This window comes from Gobio gobio (genome assembly GCF_949357685.1).
Source record: "Gobio gobio genome assembly, chromosome: 12".
Classification (NCBI taxonomy): domain Eukaryota; kingdom Metazoa; phylum Chordata; class Actinopteri; order Cypriniformes; family Gobionidae; genus Gobio; species Gobio gobio.
The window spans coordinates 47,810,607-47,830,279 of NC_137105.1; the positions used below are offsets into that span (position 1 = coordinate 47,810,607).

A 19,673-nucleotide genomic window follows, 5' to 3' on the forward strand; every position below is an offset into this window, starting at 1 on the left:
TAGACATAACATATCTGCGTTTATGCATGTCTGCAATGTGTGTGTGGCATGTGCGAAACTTACTGGAATCTTAAGATGTGGGCTACTCAATATTGGTCAGTCATATCCGACCTAAAGGATCCGCGAATGAAACTGTAACCACAAACACCATTAACTTAAGTGAAATGGTTTTATTAAATAGGTCTTAATTTTATTAAAACATTTTTTACTATGGTTTTGTGCGTGCAGATTATATTTTAAACCAACGAGTTTATAAGGAAAATAAACAAGGAGTTGATAAGACTGGTTTACTCGGCAAGAACATGTTTGTTGATCAGTGCCTGTAATGTGTGCTGTAGTTGCGCAAATTTCAGGCGATAAATTAATTAACTGTGAAAACAACACCATTTGTGAATGAAAGACAACAATAAACAAAATGCACTCACTCAAATAACTTTAATGTTTCTTTGATATAACATGACACTGAGAAATGAATAAAAAAAGCATAAAAGAAATGCATATTGACATCATTGCACGACGTCAGGAACCTATGAATCGGTTTTTGAACCGGTTCAATGAACCGAACTGTCCGAAAAGGACCGGTTCGCGGAAATGAATCGGACTTTGCATCACTAATGGATGGATGAACAGAAGACTGAGCGCACACCTCGACGAAGAACAAATGACGCTGGAGACGATGAGGAACAGGAAGACAATGGTGAACCGCTGGAGAGAGGTAACAGACTTTGGGCTCATGGCAACAAAAGCCCTTTGCTCAAATAAGGCCAGACAACGAGACTCCGAGGTTTGTTCTTATGCAGATGAAGATGATGAGCGTGCTGGTGATCAGTGGTTATTGAGAGCATTGTAATTGGCTGACGCCGGTGGAGCCTGGCTTATCCGTCACAAACACCCAACTCAAGGCCTGCATCTCAATGTGCATTCTATCCGTCCTAAATAGTATGTGACATTAGTAATATTCAATAGAATGCACATTGGGATGCAAGGAGGATTAATCTAACACTCAATCGATGTGTGCCTTTTGAAAACCACAGGAAGGATAAAATGGAACAGCGCCAGAGTATCCCTCTTCAGCTACTCCGACTAGCACTGGTAAAAAGAAGATGGAGTCAAACATGAGACAGTCATACTGTTGATTCCATAGTTTAAAGAAATATTTTTAAATTATATTATGAAGAATTGTTATAATATACAGTGACCAGGAGGGGACATGTTCGGTTCGGTTCGACCATAGCAACAATTATCAGAAATGAATAGGCCTATAATAATATTTATTTTTAATAAAGAAAGAGCGCGGAACTAAGAAATGATTAGTAGCGTATATTAACATACTTATTGTATTTGCACAATGGTGCTTATAGACAGTCACAGCAAGCATTCGAATGAAGTTTGTTATTGTGAATAAATTATCAAATAATATGTAAGAACATAAAATAATACAGGTCTACGAGAAAACATTTTTATCCATCCCATCTCACAGCCTTTTAAATCTATATTAAATACATAGGCCTACTTTAACACACATTACAATACAAAAATTAACCAATAATAATAAACATAGCCTAACAATAAAAATGTATTTACAATTAAGTTAGAGTTTATTTTAAGGTGTCATTGTTACAGTGTATTGATATATTTAAGTACTGAGTAATATTAATTACCTTACTATAGGGTTAGGGTAGGACTAGGGTTTGGTTGAGGGTTAGTTGCATGTAATTATGCATAATTTACTGTTATAACTGGAGTAAGTACTTGTAACAAATGTAACAAGGACACTGTAAAATATGTTCTCAGGCCACAAACTTTCCATCACGTGACCAAGACATATTGATGTCGTTACCTCAATATTATTATGTCTTGGCCATATTATTACGTTCCCAAAAGTTAATATGACTTTCCCACAAATTAATATCTCGTAGCCACGACATATTCATGCTCCCACGAGTTTATATGTCATGGCCACGAAAAAACTAAGTGAACCGAACATGTCCCCTCCCGGTCTCAGTAATAATAAAAATGTGAAAATGAGGGGAAAACAATTGCACACATAGAGTGAAATGATAAATAAACATACCATGTGTTCTAACATAACCAGCTAAATGGATTCTGAAATCAGCCTGGTTCAGGTTAAAATCCTCATAGGATGGCTCCTCATCATCATCATAGCAAACCCATCGATCAAAGAGGTTTAAACCTGCAATCATGTGAGTAGGGAATGATGTCCTTGACATCAGTAAAAACTGGAGGTCAAAGGTCCTTAAAAAAAATCCATTAACAAAGGTTCAGTGGAGGCGTTACACAACGCAACTCTGGAAATGTGCAATACAAAATATACAGCAATGAAAGTATGATGCAACCTTGGAGACAGGCCAATTTATATTTTTCAGAGCAAGCAAGACGAAAGTGCTCATTAGCAGCTAAATGGAGGAGGGGATCCCAAAATTATTGGTTAAATTATTGTGTTTAGCTACATCTAGCAAAAGAGACGACCCCTATGCGTAAGAAAAAGCAAAAGAGCTTGACCTTGAACAGTCACTTGCAAAACCACTGATATGTCAGACATGATTGTAGTTCTTGAGGTGGTACTATGTCCAAAAAGGTTTACCTGTAATAATCGTCTTCAATATATAGGGGTGGCGCTGTATCCATTCCCTGATGTATGACCACCAGAACGAGCTCGGGATCTTTGATTCCCAGGGCATGCACATCGCCAAGATGTTCAAATTTGCTGGGTAGAGAAAATAATAATGTTAAATGATGCGACTCAGGACATGTTTGGGTCCCTAGTAAAGTTCAGTAAGGTAACAAAAGTTGAGACTACTGTAGATCATAAAGTAGCCTATACTAAATAAATATGCCTCTAACAAGAATGAAAAGCCACCAGAGAAATACAGAATGTGTTCATATTTAGTTTTACATCCAGGCATGTTGATTTCATTTCAGAAATGCTAGTTGAGAAAGGACAAAGTAGGAAATGTTATTACCTCAGTTTGTCGTTGCTCACTATAAGGTCATCATTAAGCAACTGTAAATGGTCTTCTGGCTTACTCCAAGCATTTGCGACATATTTTTCAGATGCATCTTTGGTGACATTGAATTGAGACCTCAATAACCAAGATGCTTTGGCTGCATCATACATTCTTGCTCTTAAAAAGACCATAGGTGCCCTCAGCTTTTCAAAAGAGTTGAAAAGAGATGCAATACGGTCATGTTGAATGTAGCAATAATATAATGCAACCAAAAACGAGTCAAGGACACACGTGTTAATGAACTCGATTGGGCCAAATTGACCACCAGCTTTTAAATGGATGTCGTAGATAGAGCCAATGGGCCAATCACTGGGCCTAGAAGAAGAAGAAGAAAGGGCCTTTTAGCACAGGTAATGAGGTAAGAATTACTATAACAGAAGGATAACCTCTTTATAATAAATTTACAAATCCAACCTTGACAGGATGCTCCTCATCAATTTTTCGGCTGTGTTAGAAATAAAGTATGAGTTAATATTTAATTTAGTGTTTATTGACTAGTTTTAATTTGATGTGACTGGTGTCATTTCATACCTTCTCTCAAGAGTTCGTTGTAATCGACGCTATTAGAAAAAGGAGGGACAGTGTTTAGAGGCACAGTATGAAAGAATCAAACAATAAAAGTCTTTGAGATCTTAATTTTTCTTTATAAAATACTTGATTTTACTCAAACAGCATAACACACAATTAAGCCATACTTTTAAAATGTATGCTTTACTTAGAACATCTAAGTAAAATATACAATAGATATTGTGTAGAAATCACATCTACATAGAAATAATGTGGTACCCACCCGAACTCAGAGATCTCAATATTGGTTCACAATACACAATAATGGTAACATTCGTTGGATCATTTTTGAGTATGAATGTGTCATTTTGAGTAGAAAATGAACTCCAGATGTGACAAAACAGCAAGTTACTAAACCTAGGAACAAAAGCAATGATAAAACTCCATTCTGATTAGTTTTGTTCATGTACTTTCAGTTTGTTTTCATATGTCACATGTTTCTTTGTTCAGTTTCCCGCCACTCGTCTGTCTCCCTGGTTACCTTCATTAATTCAGCTCTGTCTGTTTAATCATCTTGTTTTAGTTTACCATTTAAGTTGTTCCATCTCCTGCACTCCTTTTCTGGTCACCGTTATGCTAAGTGTGTGTTTCTGTTGCCTGTCTGTCTGTTCCTGTGGTAAAGATTCAAGTTAATGTTTGATTTTGGATCTTCTGATTCCTCCATTTGTTCCTGCATGCACACACCCATGACAAAAACAGTGAAAACACACATGGAAAACAGTGAAAAATGCAATCTTGTTAATTATTTATTTCTCAGTGCATGATGGGAACACCAGTATCAGAAAGTTAAGTAGGTTTTTACTTAATTTTATAACATTGTTATTTACTCTTTAAATTCTACAAGCTTAAATTGAGCACTAATATAGAATTTAGAAGTTTTTAATTATTGCCTGAACTATTCAGGTTGAAATTACATTTGTTTTTCTGCAGTATTTACTTCACCACAGAATCCTTTTTATCATGGAATGAAAAATGTAATTGAAAACTTTCCCATATCCTTATCTGCTTAGAAGTAAAACGATTGTTTTATTTTATATTGATAACTTTTTAATTGAACTTCTCTTTTAATTTGTTGTGGCATCAGGAATCTATTCTCTCTGAATACTAAGCATGTGCTGAACGACATTGTTTATAGGCTCTATAAGCAGATATGTGTAATTATTCTAACAAAACAGCTCTAGCACAACGATATAGGATATATAATAAGGATCTATTGTTACTTTGACTTTTCAGAAAGTTAATGTTCATATTTACCTCAATAGCTGGGTTCCCATCCTCTCGCTTTGGGTTTGTAAAATGGCGACTCTCAGGTTGTTCTAGAAGAATCACCTGTAAACACGTGGCAGGTATGACGTATGGAATGACGCATCCAAATAATATCACAAAGCCAACACAAGTTTCATTTTCATAATCTATTCTGTATATTTTCATGTGCGCTCAGCTGTTCATTTTCAGGAACCTGTTAGGTTGGTAGGTTGCTAGGTTTGTGTTCCAGTATTGAAGCTATGGTGATTACAAGAAGGTTCATATAATTAACATGTTCTTTGTGTTTTACAAGTTCATGACTTGCAGGGTGTTATCTCAGAAAAAATCTAAAATATGGTGAGCTAAACCTGCAGTTCTCAACAATGTCCAGGGGCCCACTAGGGGGCCTCAGCAAACCACGCTTATACTTAGGCAAGCCTGCATCTCAATGTGCCTATTATCCATCCTAAATAGTATGTGACATCAGTATTGTTCAATACTTTTTAGTGCGGAGAGGGTGGATAGTATGCACATTGGGAGGCAGAGCTTGACATACACCGATCAGGCATAACATTATGACCACTGACAGGTGAAATGAATAACACTGATTATCTCTTCATCATGGCACCTGTTAGTGGGTGGGATATATTAGGCAGCAAGTGAACATTTTGTCCTCAAAGTTGATGTGTTAGAAGCAGGAAAAATGGGCAAGCGTAAGGATTTGTGCGACTGGGTCAGAGCATCTCCAAAACTGCAGCTCTTGTGGGGTGTTCCCGGTCTGCAGTGGTCAGTCTCTATCAAAAGTGCTCAGAGGAAGGAACAGTGGAGAACCGGCGACAGGGTCATGGGCGGCCGAGGCTCATTGATGCATGTGGGGAGCGAAGCCTCCGTTGCCACACGCTGCATCCCCTATAGGGCGCTATCGGGAACGAAATACCCACGCTGGTATGCTGGAGGGATGAGTGTCCTTAATGACATAAGTCAAAATCTTAAAGGAGTCCCCATCCCTAAGGTGCACACCAGCATTGCAATTAATTCCTTGCGGCCAGATCCCGAGCTATTAGACATTAACTATGTTCTCTATTCCATCCAAGGAGGCTCACAGAAAGCCTAACAATCAGCCCTGTAGAACAGAGGCCTCAATAACAGGCCTAGCAATGCCCTAACCAAGAGGCATTAGCCAAAAAAGGTCAGAAAGCGCTAGCAACTCAGTCTTCTGGTCCGCTAAGCTCTGCAGAGCGGAGGCCTCAGTACAATGACTTTCATAATGACTTTTTGGGGGTGTATCTTGTGACATCATGCCCTGTTTTTGGTTTCTTTAGATATCTTTGGTCCGTGTTGCGTTCATATTTCATTCGAACCGCACCAAAGTTTGTTTGTTAGAGACCCATCTCTTCCGCTGTCTCAGTCCGGTTGTTTGGAGCCACCAGGGTTTGAACAGCCTTCTTCTTCGCCGTCTTTACCAAGCAACAGGGTAAACAGCTTCTGCTTTGATGACGCAATTCACCGTGGCTCGGACCCAAATAATATAATCTGAACACAGTCCAGCAGAGCCAGGGGAGGGGGGAGCAATCGAACGCGGGTTCGGACCAGGCAAACGAACCAAGTGTGGATCGCTCTGGGGATTTGCCCTTTGCTTCCGGTAACCTGGACTAAAGTCACAACACACAAGAAACTGAAGACGAGACGTAAACAACTAACTAAAGCTGCAAGAAATAACGCAAACATGCAAATAATTTAAGATATAATGCAAAAATAATACATTATGATTGTTTTTTAACAATCTATTGTAATTAGTGCTGTCAAGTGAATAAAATGTTTTATCTAACCATCTGAAGTGACTGTTTAATGCAGCTCAAATGTGGCATGAATGCAGTTGCATAAATAATAATGCTATGAGATTAATGAGTTTTAAACAGGTATTAATGGGTTAAAAAATGAATATTGAAATATTAAATTATTAAAAGTCATTGTTTTATTGAGTGAGTCATCAGTCATTCATACAACCAGTTAATTCAAATGGCTGATTCATTCAGGAATGAAGCATTGAAAAGGCCACTAAATCACTGGCCCCTCACAAACCTTCCAGAGGGTGAAGCACAAAGGCGAACTAAACTTCTCATCCAATAGTGTTAGTACAGTTCAATTGATAATATTTTCTGAATCTGAATTGTCATTTAAGCCCCAACTGAGCAAGCCAAAGGCGACAGTGGCAAGGAACCAAAACTCTTATCAGGTGACAATAGTAGAGAAAAAAACCTTGGGAGAAACCAGGCTCAGTCAGGGGGCCAGTTCTCCTCTGGCCTAATAGAACAAACAAGTTAGTGTTATTCAATAACACTTTGTTATTCAAAATTTTCAACACGTCTGCTTCTGTTTAGAAACTGTAATGTCACACGACGGAATTAGGTGAGAACATTAGTGGGGTTGTAGTCTGCTTGGCAGGTTGACCATGAAGGTTGAAGACAATTTGCATGATGGTCTTGCTAGTCTGTCCTAGCTGCTCCTGGGATGCTGTGTTCTTGCCGCTGCCCATTGGGATCTGTGCCGAGGACTTTTCTAGTTGAGGTCTTCGATAACGGGTCATATCTGGGTGCAAGTCCACCATCTGGTCTGGTGTACAGTACCTCGGAATAAGAGTGAGTGAGACAGACAGAGATTAACGTAAGCATATACACTGTTCAGGAATGGTTTGAGGAGCACAACAATGAGTTAGAGGTGTTGACTTGGACTCCAAATTCCCCAGATCCAAATCCAATCCAGCATCTGTGGGATGTGCTGAACAAACAAGTCCGATCCATGGAGGCCCAACCTCACAACTTACAGGACTTCTTGGTGCCAGATACCACAGCACGCCTTCAGGGGTCTAGTGGAGTCCATGCCTCGATGGGTCAGGGCTGTTTTGGCAGTAAAAGGGGGACAAACACAATGTCATAATGTTATGCCTGATTGATGTATACACATACACACTATAGTGTTTTTAGCATGTCTGAGAGTGATCGCTAAAAGGGAACAAGTGAGTGTGATTAAGAGAGTGTACAGAGCATGGGGTGTAATGGAGAGTCTGGGGGCTTGACAAACCAACACCACTGGGGAGGAATAAAATAAATTGTGAAAAAAAACAAAGATGAGTCAAGTCTACTTAAACTACCCATTAAAAAATAAAGGGAAAACCAGCACACGTGTAATGCAGAACCCAAGTGTGTTTATTGAAGCAAAGCAGTACAGATGGCTGGTGGAATAATGGGAGATAATATGATAAAAGAAGGATATGATCGCAACAGCAGGTAATGAGTAATTCACCAAAGAGATTGAAGGAGGCAAAGGAAAAAAACACACTTGGGGAAACAAGTCTACTTGGATGAAAGAGATAAGACAAAAGCGAAGGACAGCTAAAAAAAAAAGTGATTAAAAAAAGCATTTATTTTCAGTTGGTGAGTTGGTGGCGGTTGGCAACAAGATGTTCCACAGGACTCTGAGAGACTGGAGACCAAGGCGGAGGATGGAGGATCCCAGTGGTTTCAAAGCAGTGGAGGGTCCAGGCGTAGAGCCAGGGGGATGACAGACCAACAGAGCTCTTGGACCACCGGACAGGGGAACGCCGGACTTGGGACAACTGGACTTTGGAGCTCTGGTAAAACATGAGACAGTCATGCTGTTAATTCTAGAATTTAAAGAGGTATTTGACTACTTTCTTAAATTTAAACTACTTTCAATGAAAAACTTTCATAAACAAAATATGAAAAAAGTGAAAATATGAACTTCAGGAAAGTTATAGATTGAACATGCAGTGTGAAATGATAAATACATCCATACATATAAACATACCATTTCTGTTCTATATTAAGATAGCCAGCAAAACAGATGATGAAATCTTTGTTGAACTTATAATTTAAACTAAAATCCTCAGAAGATGGCCCCACGTCATCAAAGAGAGTCCATTTATCAAAGAGGTTTATGCCCACTAGCATATGAGTTGAACAGGATCTCCTTGTCATCAGCAAAAATTGGAGTTCAAAGGTCCTTAAAAAAAAAGATTGATTATCTTATTAATACATTTTTCTCATTTTGCTTTTCATGATTAAAATAAAACCGTCAAATGTGGTGGGTTGTTGAGGTGAACAATCCCTTTAAAGGTTTTTATAGTCAAAAGTATTTTGACCAAAAAGGGGCCTATGGAATTATACATATATTCAATTTCCCCCTTTTATCTGTTCTGTTCTTGTTCTGTTTGTATTTGTTAACTAATACATTTACAAAGTACTTTTGGCTTTAGGAGAGGTCAATGTGGTACTTGGATTGTTTGATTTGATCAGAGGTAGTATACTTGGTCTAAGAGGTTTAAAGGGTTAGTTCACCCAAAAATGAAAATTCTGTCATTAATTACTCACCCTCATGTCGTTCGACACCCGTAAGACCTCCGTTCATATTCGGAACACAAATTAAGATATTTTAGTTGAAAGCTGATGGCTGAGAAAGGCTTCAGATAGGCCTCCATTGGCATTCAGTACATTAATACTCCCAAGACCCATAAAAGGCACTTAAAACGTCGTTACAAAGTCCATCTCACCACAGTGACTCTACAATCATTTTACGATGCGACGACAATAGTTTTTGTGCGCAAAAAAAAATCAAAATAACACCTTTATCCAACTTGTTCTTGTCTTCCGTGTGTGCCTCCACGACGCATGCGCGAGAATATGACGCAGATCCGGCGTTCGGGAATCCATGAAATGCACACTTTAGCCCGATTTTGAGAACTACGCCGAGACCTAAAGCACGATCAATGTAGAATCCAACAGCTTAGATACGCGCGTCTTCCTCTGCTTGTAAACAAATCGCTTCTGGGTCCGAACGCCGGATCTGCGTCATATTCTCGGGCATGCGTCGTGGAGGCACACACGGAAGACAATAACAAGTTGGATAAAGGTGTTATTTTGATTTTTTTTTGCGCACAAAAACTATTGTCGTCGCATCGTAAAATTATTGTAGAGTCACTGTGGTGAGATGGACTTTGTAACGACGTTTTAAGTGCCTTTTATGGGTCTTGGGAGTATTAATGTACTGAATGCCAATGGAGGCCTATCTGAAGCCTTTCAGAGCCATCAGCTTTCAACAAAAATATCTTCATTTGTGTTCCGAAGATGAACGGAGGTCTTACGGATGTCGAACGACATGAGGGTAAGTAATTAATGACAGAATTTTCATTTTTGGGTGAACTAACCCTTTAAGAACTGCTGTATACAATTATTTGTTACCTTTACCTTTGATAGGCATCATCAACATATGTAGGTGGCACTATGTCCAGATGAATCTCAACCAGAATGAGTGAAGCAGTGAGACTGCTGAAACCCAAGCCATGCGCTGTGCCATGATCTTTAAATGCTCTGGCGTAAAGAACAGAACAATGTTAAATGATGTACCATTGTATACAGTACATCTGGATCACTAGAAAAGTCCACTGTACAATCTTTAATTAGATATAATCAGACTTTGTGGTCTTTAATCTAAGTTTAGCATTAGCATGACATGCTTTAATCTTTAAAGACCTGTGTTACAGGCAACTTACATTTTACAATGTTCAAATCATCATAAGCAATCAAGATAGTTTAGAATGGACCAATCATGAGCTTCAAATGAAATTACCTCAGTGAGTTCTTAATAATTTCTTGAGAATATGGAGTGCTGTCTTCTTTGGGCAAAAGAAGATCACTAAACATGTGTAAATGATCCGCTGGCTTGCTCCAAGCATCTATTTCATACTTTTCGTTTTCAGAATTTTTGGTCACTTTGCATTGGGATAAAAACAACCAGGATGCTTTAGCCTCATTATGCATCCCAGCCCTTAAGAAGACCATCGGTGCTCTCAGTTTTTCAGAAGAGTTAAAGAGAGACGCAATCCTGTCATGCTGCTTATAGCAACTATATAAGGCCATCAGGTACGAATCCAGGACACATGTGTTAATGAACTCGAATAAGCCAAATTGACCGCCAGCATTCAAAAAGATGGTGCTGATAGAACACATGGGCAATTCAGAGCTAGAAAAAAGGCAAAATTTAGCATTCAATATAGACATTTAGCATTTAATATATGCATTCCTTTTACATACCTCAATATTTCCTGCATCAGTTCTTCAGCTGTGTTAGAAATTAAGCTTGAGTTAGTATTTAATGTATAGCAGTTTGTGTGTGTGTGTGTGTGTGTGTGTGTGTGTGTGTGTGTGTGTGTGTGTGTGTGTGTGTGTGTGTGTGTGTGTTATACACTCACCTAAAGGATTATTAGGAAAACCATACTAATACTGTGTTTGACCCCCTTTCGTCTTCAGAACTGCCTTAATTTTACGTGGCATTGATTCAACAAGGTGCTGAAAGCATTCTTTAGAAATGTTGGCCCATATTGATAGGAGAGCATCTTGCAGTTGATGGAGATTTGTGGGATGCACATCCGGGGCACGAAGCTCCCGTTCCACCACATCCCAAAGATGCTCTATTGGGTTGAGATCTGGTGACTGTGGGGGCCATTAGTACAGTGAACTCTTTGTCATGTTCAAGAAACCAATTTGAAATGATTGGAGCTTTGTGACGGTGCATTATCCTGCTGGGAGTAGCCATCAGAGGATGGGGACATGGTGGTCATAAAGGGATGGACATGGTCAGAAACAATGCTCAGGTAGGACTTGGCATTTAAACGATGCCCAATTGGCACTAAGGGGCCTAAAGTGTGCCAAGAAAACATCCCCCACACCATTACACCACCACCACCAGCCTGCACAGTGGTAACAAGGCATGATGGATCCATGTTCTCATTCTGTTTACGACAAATTCTGACTCTACCATCTGAATGTCTCAACAGAAATCGAGACTCATCAGACCAGGCAACATTTTTCCAGTCTTCAACTGTCCAATTTTGGTGAGCTTGTGCAAATTTTAGCCTCTTTTTCCTATTTGGAGTGGAGATGAGTGGTACCCGGTGGGGTCTTCTGCTGTTGTAGCCCATCCGCCTCAAGGTTGTGCGTGTTGTGGCTTCACAAATGCTTTGCTGCATACCTCGGTTGTAACGAGTGGTTATTTCAGTCAAAGTTGCTCTTCTATCAGCTTGAATCAGTCGGCCCATTCTCCTCTGAACTCTAGCATCAACAAGGCATTTTCGCCCACAGGACTGCCGCATACTGGATGTTTTTTCCTTTTCACACCATTCTTTGTAAACCCTAGAAATAGTTGTGCCTGAAAATCCCAGTAACTGAGCAGATTGTGAAATACTCAGACCGGCCCGTCTGGCACCAACAACCATGCCACGCTCAAAATTGCTTAAATCACCTTTCTTTCCCATTCTGACATTCAGTTTGGAGTTCAGGAGATTGTCTTGACCAGGAGCACACCTCTAAATGCATTGAAGCAACTGCCATGTGATTGGTTGATTAGATAATTGCATTAATGAGAAATTGAACAGGTGTTCCTAATAATCCTTTAGGTGAGTGGTATAAAGTGTATGATGTCACGTTCACCAGTTGGAGTGCCCTGCATATCCACCAGAGGGCACTCCTCCCCAGACCATTGTCATTCTATCAAGAGCTACATTTCCCATAATCCTTTGCCGGAACTCATGTCTCCATTGACAATAGGCTTGTTCAACTTAATGCAGCGATGCGCAGACCTATTGACATGCCGGTTAGAAATCTTGCCCTACTTGAGGCAGCAGCGACGCGGAACAGCTGTGGTCATCATCAGAGCTTGTGCAGCCGAGAAACTCTGGAGAAACTTGACATACGTCACAGTCATGTGGCGTCGGTGCTGCCTCAAGTCAGACAAGATTTCTAACCGGCATGCACTGCTGCGTCAGCCACCAATAGGTCTGCGCAGCACTGCATGAAGCAAAACGCAGAGTCATGCGCTCTTTAAAAATAGATTTATTCAATGTTATTTGTGAACTTTTGTACTTTTATTTGTCATTGTGAACTTTTGTAATGATACATTTGGCCGTTAACTTTTAAATGCATCGTCAATTTAAATTGCAAACACATGAGGAGAGTCTCCACATGAAATACCCACGACAGATCGACGTGTACACTTCTCTCCGATACGGTAGGAAATGAAATTAAATTGAATGTGGAGGGTTTTAACTGTGACAAGATGATTGACAGGACAGTTTAAACAGTGACGGGATGCACGTAACTTTATGACAGATGAGTTATGCAGTGAAGACTGTTAAGTGTTTGTGTGCCTTTTGCGGAGTGTCTACTTGCCCATCTTGTTGTTAAATACTATTTACACTAACTCCGCCCACTTATGTCTGGTTGGGCCAGACAATATTACGCAACACATAGAATTGTTCACAGTTTTAATGGTGTAGGGGTAAGGCATTTAGATCGGAAAGGCATTTATTTTCACACAAAAAATGAAGAACCTATTCTATTGCTATTTGTACTTCATGTAAATAGCATCTATAGCTAAGACAATATGCTGTTTTCACTAAGTGTTAAATACAATCTAGTTGCTATTTGCACTTACTGCAAATAGCCGCTGCCTACTTGTTAGACCAACTTAGAAATCTTAAAGCACTGTTTACAAGGTAACGTGTAAAAACAATGAAAACAATAACTTTTTGTGCATTTTGACAGGGCAAGTAAAAATCTGAACTGGCCTGACTGGGCCAATAGAAAAAATGAGCCCTGATATATCCTGCAACATTTTTTGTATTTCATTTTTTAATATATATATATATATATATATATATATATATATATATATATATATATATATATATATATATATATATATATATATATATATATATATATATATATATATGTACATTTATAGCACTAATACTTTGTATTATATTACTTTTGCATCAAATTACAAAAAAAATAGTTACCGCTGCTGTGAGTGTTTCTAATACAGCGTCTATGGGAGTGATGGTAAAAAATAACATATTTCTCTCTTTTCACTGCCGTTATAAATCTTACTCAATTTTTTCCCTCTTTTTGGAAGTTGTGAAATCACTATTGTAGAGTTTTTCTTTTGCTATTTGAGCAAATGGGCACACAAAAAATATATTTAATGTATTCTCTCATTCACAGCTATAATATTTACCCCAACTATGATGACCAGAAACTCTAAAAAAAAAAAATGCTGTGTTAAAAATAACCCAAGTTGGGTTGAAAATGGACTAACCCAGCAATTGGGTTGTTTTAACCCAGCAATTGGGTTGTTTTAAGCAAACATTTAACCGCTGGGTTAAAACAACCCAAATGCTGGGTTAAAACAACCCGATTGCTGGGTTAGTCCATTTTCAACCCAACTTGGGTTATTTTTAAAACATTTTTAACATTTTTAAGAGTGCACCATTTGTCTTTAATGGCTCTTGAGGAGCCCCTGAGTGATTGAACTATCATCTATGCATTTGAATGGCACTGTTATACTGATTGGATTACAACTAGTGATTGGTCATTGCTTTGTTTATATTGTCTCCTCCCCTTCTGTGTGAACACCTTTAAGGACTGCCAACTGAATGCCTTTAAAAAAACAATGAACAGCTCCCTTAGTTAGACTCGACGTCCACAGCCGAAAGACAGCGCAAGTTCTCAATAAAGAATTCTGCTGAAGAACATATACAAGTCTCCCGGTCTCTATACTTCAAGGAACAAAAGAAGTTCACAACAATAGCTTTCCATTATACTGTAATGCTGAATGTCTATAATCAATTTCGCAGAGACATCAGTAGCAGTATTGGTAATACTGGTCTTCTTTCATAAAAAGATGCCATTAAACAAAATATTTAAAATATAGGCTACTGTCTTTATATTGTTTCTACAATAATTTGGAAATTAAATGTGAAATTATTTCAATTTAAAAAATATTAAAAACTTTGTGTGATTAATAGCGATTTCATCTGTGATCAGAAAAATGTGTGCATAGTTCATTTTTATATAGATATATGCTTTTATGTATAATTTGACTGGTGTAATTTCATACCTTTTCTCAAGAGTTTGTCATGCTCTTGTGCCATCCGTGAATACACATCAGTGCTATTAGGGGAAAAAAGTGTTTACACATTTCAAATGAATCAACTTTAAAATGAAGACTTCAAGAAGATTTTTGTAATGGTAAAAATATAGTGAAAAACGTTCCCTTGAATATTTATCTTACTTCAGAAATAAAAAGATGGGATGATTTTATATTGATTTGTGTGTGTGTGTGTGTGTGTGTGTGTGTGTGTGTGTGTGTGTGTGTGTGTGTGTGTGTGTGTGTGTGTGTGTGTGTGTGTGTGTGTGTGTGTGTGTGTGTGTGTGTGTGTGTGTGTGTGTAAACCACTCTTTTAACTTTTTGACAATGTTAAACTTTTTTTTTCAATGCTCAACTGCTCCTTGAACGCTAAACACATTCAACTCACTCAGTTACAACAGCAGCTTAATATCATTTATTGTAAGGATCTATCGTTACATAGACTTTTCAGAAAAGTAATGTTTATTTACCTGAACAACTGGGTTCCCATCCTTGTGTTTCGTATCGCTTCTGGTTTGCAAAATGCAGTCTTGTCCGATGAGTTGCTCTGGAAAGACATCCTCCTTATGCAAACCAGAATGATGCAAACTGGTAACAATGGTGACATAACAAAATCAACAGGAAAGTTTCATTTCCTTCTTATTACGCGCACTGTTCATTGTCTGGAGCCTGTGAGGTTGCTGCCTGTGATGGCATTATGAGTCTTGTCATTTTAAGAATTGTATCAAATGGTTGTTTGTTCTTTAATTTCTTATGCTTACTACATTTCAGGAATTATTGTAATGTAAATGTTCTTTGTGCACTCGTGTGTTCCAGTATTGAAGCTGTAGTGATTTTATAACCTGAAGTGTGCTATCCCAGAAAAATGTCCACTCTGCGTGAAACCACAAAAGATGGCATCTTTTCACATGGGTGAGCTAAACCTGTGCTTCTCAAACCTGTCTCCTGCATATTTTGGATGTCTCCCTCATCGGAAGCCTTCACACACCTGATTTAACGCAGCTACTGCAAGATTTGAATGGGTGTGAGTGATGGCAGACAAAATGTGCTTCAAGTTTGAGAAGCTCTGAACTAAACCAGCAGTTCTCGACAATGACTGGGAATATTTCATCTGGGAATATTACTAACAATATAAAAGATAATTATACATTTACTTAAACTGTAAAGATTACATGGCAAAAAAGGAGGACGTTTATAATTAAAGGCCCTGTAACAATCTATCAATTGGCATGTAGTAGGCTATTGTGTACAACAGGTTTTCTGCAAAGTTTTGGTCATGTTGATAACTTGAAGGCCTTAGAAATTCTCAATCAAATATGATTGTAAAAATCCCTGCGTTGTATGGACTTTTATTTTGAAGTGTTATTATTGAATATTCATGTGTCCTGTTCCTTTGGCCATGTTTGTAGTTTTTCATGTTGATTAGTCTCCCCAGGTGCTTCCTCGTTACTTTTGTTAAGCTTATATATAGTCCTTGTGTTTCATTTGCTCTCTGTCAGTTGTTGAATGTGGTGGTCCCTGTTTTCGGTTAGCTTTTGTTCCTTGTTCTCCATGTTTCCTTTTGTTTGTATATGCTAGTTGTGTCTTTATTAAACCCCTGCACTTAGATCCTTGCCTCAGCCTGCTTTCTCCGGACGGGCAGCATATTTAACATTATATTACTATTATTTTATAACCGTAATCAACCATTAAACTATGTTTTGCATGCATTTAAGTGTGTAATGATTGTGGCTTAAGAGCAGACTGTTTTGGCATTTATCAAAATGCCTTAGACCTATGCATGCATATGTCAGTGTTGTTGTTCTTGTGCCCTTATAGCGTCTTCAGACGACTTGCATTGGTGATCTTGTCAAACAGCAAATTTATTTATGAATGAATGAAGAATGAAGCTTCGACCAACCAGCACAATGCAAAAACTGAGATGACATGAACCACACCCTTTCTCTCAGCTCGAAAAACACAAATACACTGATCATTTGTATAAAAGCATTCTTTCTGTCAGTGTGCTATCCCAGAAAAAAAAGTCTGCTCTGCTTGGAACCACTAAAAGATAGTAGGCTATCTTTTCACATTGGTGAGCTTAGCCAGCAGTTCTCTCTACCATGACCAGCAAATCTTGTTCTTGCTTGATACAATTCACTAATGAAGTCAAAGATGACAGATATGTTCATTTGTTTATCATTATCTGTTGCATTTTACAATATAAGCATCTTTAATACTTGAAAATATGAATAATATATTTATAATGTTGTCTGGTAATTGACAATGACAAAGAGCAATGAAACAAAGTTCAATTGACTCATGATTAATTTTTGCCTGTGTGAATCATTTTCTAGTTATTAATACAGCAATTTTCAAAAACTCATTTTTAGTCTTACTGAAATTGTCGTTAAATAAATTATCCAAATTAATATGAAAAAAAAAAAAAATACTTGGGACTGTTGGACACTAAAAACGAGCAGTTTAAGTGTAAAATGACACTTCACATAGACTAATAATCCAGGAGTTTAAATATCTCCATCCATATAGTCACCTTCCTAAAACAATTGCTTAAGTCATTTGACGAGTCAATATTAGCCTATTTTAAGAAGGCGACGATTTGAATGATCATTATTTAGAATTCTAGTATGATTTTATTGTAATGCAATACATTGCAAAATTTTAACTCGAAAACTGAACCTTAAATGGTTTAAAAGACAGCTCTGTACATGTGCCTGCCATAGGGTGCCTGCACATGTCTGAAGGAGCGCGCTCACGTTTTCTTTTGGTTTGAGATACGTCGCCATAGCAACACGGGGGCGCGCAGAATAGCGAACAGTCTCTGCTTGTAGTTTTTCCGCATCATTTCGACGACGCCGTGAGTATCAACATGTACCGATTTAATTGAGTTCATTGTCTTTATTAGTGTTAAGTCCACAAATTTCTATGCATGCATAGTTTTCATAGGCTATGTTATGCCAATTTTACTGCGTGACAGTCAATATTTTGAGAGAAAATAGATGTAAATAAAAACGTTTCAGTACAGTTGGAAGCCATATTAAACCTTCTTGAAGCTACAGCTATTGTTGTATCACTCTTTTTAAATTTTATCTAGTAGTTAATACATTCACATAATGCATCTCCCACATCACTGGTGCGTTTTTAATTCTTATTACTGAATCTCACAGTCCAGAGCATTGAAGTCATAAAGGCTGAAACTGCTGCTTACTAATTATTTAGGTAAGTTACTATGAGGGAAGCTTCATCCATTTGTCTGGGTCTGAATCTGGTCTGAATATACAGGAAACAACCCAACAAAGCATTCTTCGGCTCTACTATTGCCAAAGTTATGGTGGTGAACCTTACTTTGTGACTTGAGGATATGTACATGCAGATTTGCATGCAATTACACTGGAATGTTGTTTGCTTTTCAGCTGCCATCCAGAAAAAGTAAAAGGACATTAATTGTCTTCTCCAGGTTATTCAGATGATGTTTGGCTGGTCCTGCCAGATCTTTCAACACTGTACGGTTCAGGACAGCATGCATGGATGCCTTTTCTTTCTTCCCTGCATGTACTGAGTGGTGTCAGGGAGTTCTGTGTTGAAAACCCTGGGGAATTAGATGCTGCACTTCAGGTTACACACTCACTGCAATAAGACTCCACCCGTGATGTCACATCCTCATTATATTCCCTAATATAAAGAGACAATGCTTATTATTTCATTATTAAGCTTAAAATTGCATTAAATGGACCAGTTGTTCCAAAATAATAATATATTTTGGTTACACTTTATTTCAGTGTAATTATATATTCAAAGGTCCACTATGTAACTTTTCCGTCCGCTAGAGGTCGCCTATTCAAAACAAAGGCGTAGTTTGATGACGCCAAGTTTGAGCTCAGAATCTTGGGACATGTGGTCTTCACCTCACAGCCGGTGGAAAAGAATCAGGACAGGACTCGAGCAGAAATCATGTTGATGGATGTGATTATTAACGTTACTGTAGTGAAGCAGAGCAGGAGCGAGTGTTGTGGAGCTGAGGAACCGCTGGAGCGATTGTTAATAAGATGAACGCAACACACGCCTCGCGAGCGGCGGGACTTTTATTATGACACAGTCGCCGGCTCCACCTCCGCTTTTCCGGTCATGAGTATGAGGTAACACAGCTCTGTTTATCATATTAGACACATCTGAGTGTGTTGAGAATGATATTATGACGTTACTCTGTGCGTTCTCTCAGCGGCTGCTATGACACTTGTTCACACTGCAGTGAGAGTAAAGCGTTTCTGCAAAATAAAACCGAGGATAACGCAGATATGATGTCATCGACAGGCGACTCCCTCACATGTCCCGGTTCCTTGGTTAAAATAGCAATTTCTCACGATTTAGAAATAGTTGGAAACATTTGGGATATTGTAAGTACTCAACTGAACAAAATATATAACACTGGCGTAGTGGTTTTTGGATATTTTACTGCAAAAATGTTACATAGTGCACCTTTAAGTATATATTTATATATTTAATGTGACTCCAGTGGTTCAACCCTAATGTATAAAAGCAAATACTTTTTGTGCGGCAAAAACAAAAATAACTTTACTCAACCCTTTCTTCTCTTCTGTCTCAGTCTCTGAAGCTGTTCATGTAGCAAACCCTGTGCAGCGCTTCCGGGTTCTACATCAGAACGCCGGCTCACGATTGGCCGGCTCCTGCATCAGCACCACACGCGTGCGAAAAACCGCAAAACAGTGTAAATGCAGACATTCCAAACAAACCAGTTGTAAATGTTTTATTGAAGTTGTAATATAAATGCAATTAACAAATCATCGAATAACATTAATAATGTCTTTA

At 38.4% G+C, this 19,673-nt stretch overlaps 2 protein-coding genes across 5 annotated transcripts; both read right to left on the minus strand.

The window, feature by feature from the left end:
- Window positions 1–417: 417 nt before the first annotated feature.
- On the minus strand, window positions 418–4,915 carry LOC307134663 (uncharacterized protein). 3 transcript variants are annotated; one of them, XM_079830559.1, is made up of 9 exons: window positions 4,851–4,915; window positions 4,125–4,266; window positions 3,820–3,953; window positions 3,561–3,589; window positions 3,444–3,474; window positions 2,985–3,344; window positions 2,606–2,728; window positions 2,075–2,256; window positions 418–1,089 (listed from the first exon to the last, which is right to left on the minus strand). In XM_079830559.1, the coding sequence occupies exons 5-9, from the start codon at window positions 3,461–3,463 to the stop codon at window positions 1,004–1,006; spliced, it is 771 nt and encodes a 256-aa protein (XP_079686685.1). In that variant the 5' UTR covers window positions 3,464–3,474; window positions 3,561–3,589; window positions 3,820–3,953; window positions 4,125–4,266; window positions 4,851–4,915; the 3' UTR covers window positions 418–1,003. The 3 variants fall into 3 exon arrangements, with proteins under 3 accessions (XP_079686685.1, XP_079686684.1, XP_079686686.1); XM_079830558.1 differs by having other exon boundaries at window positions 4,078–4,266; XM_079830560.1 differs by having other exon boundaries at window positions 4,078–4,207; window positions 4,851–4,894.
- A 1,880-nt stretch (window positions 4,916–6,795) lies between these two features.
- LOC307135101 (uncharacterized protein) lies at window positions 6,796–15,425 on the minus strand. 2 transcript variants are annotated; one of them, XM_079831280.1, is made up of 7 exons: window positions 15,317–15,425; window positions 14,817–14,869; window positions 10,952–10,979; window positions 10,488–10,880; window positions 10,106–10,228; window positions 8,670–8,864; window positions 6,796–8,472 (listed from the first exon to the last, which is right to left on the minus strand). In XM_079831280.1, coding segments are annotated over exons 1-7 (882 nt in total). In that variant the 5' UTR covers window positions 15,406–15,425; the 3' UTR covers window positions 6,796–8,471. The 2 variants fall into 2 exon arrangements, with proteins under 2 accessions (XP_079687406.1, XP_079687407.1); XM_079831281.1 differs by lacking the exon at window positions 10,488–10,880 and having other exon boundaries at window positions 15,317–15,408.
- Between the last annotated feature and the right edge of the window lie 4,248 nt (window positions 15,426–19,673).

Bases quoted from the DNA above. Each gene is read 5' to 3' on its own strand.
- LOC307134663 (XM_079830559.1), bottom strand. From the start codon at position 3,463: ATGAGGAGCATCCTGTCAAG. The intron at 2,257-2,605 runs GTAAACCTTTTT...ATTTTTTTTAAG, and splicing joins ATTGAAGACGATTATTACAG to GACCTTTGACCTCCAGTTTT. The intron at 1,090-2,074 runs GTATGTTTATTT...TCTTTTTACCAG, and splicing joins TGGTTATGTTAGAACACATG to TGCTAGTCGGAGTAGCTGAA.
- LOC307135101 (XM_079831280.1), bottom strand. From the start codon at position 15,405: ATGTCTTTCCAGAGCAACTCATCGGACAAGACTGCATTTTGCAAACCA. The intron at 14,870-15,316 runs GTAAATAAACAT...TTCCCCTAATAG, and splicing joins ATGGGAACCCAGTTGTTCAG to CACTGATGTGTATTCACGGA. The intron at 10,881-10,951 runs GTATGTAAAAGG...CCTTTTTTCTAG, and splicing joins CTGATGCAGGAAATATTGAG to CTCTGAATTGCCCATGTGTT.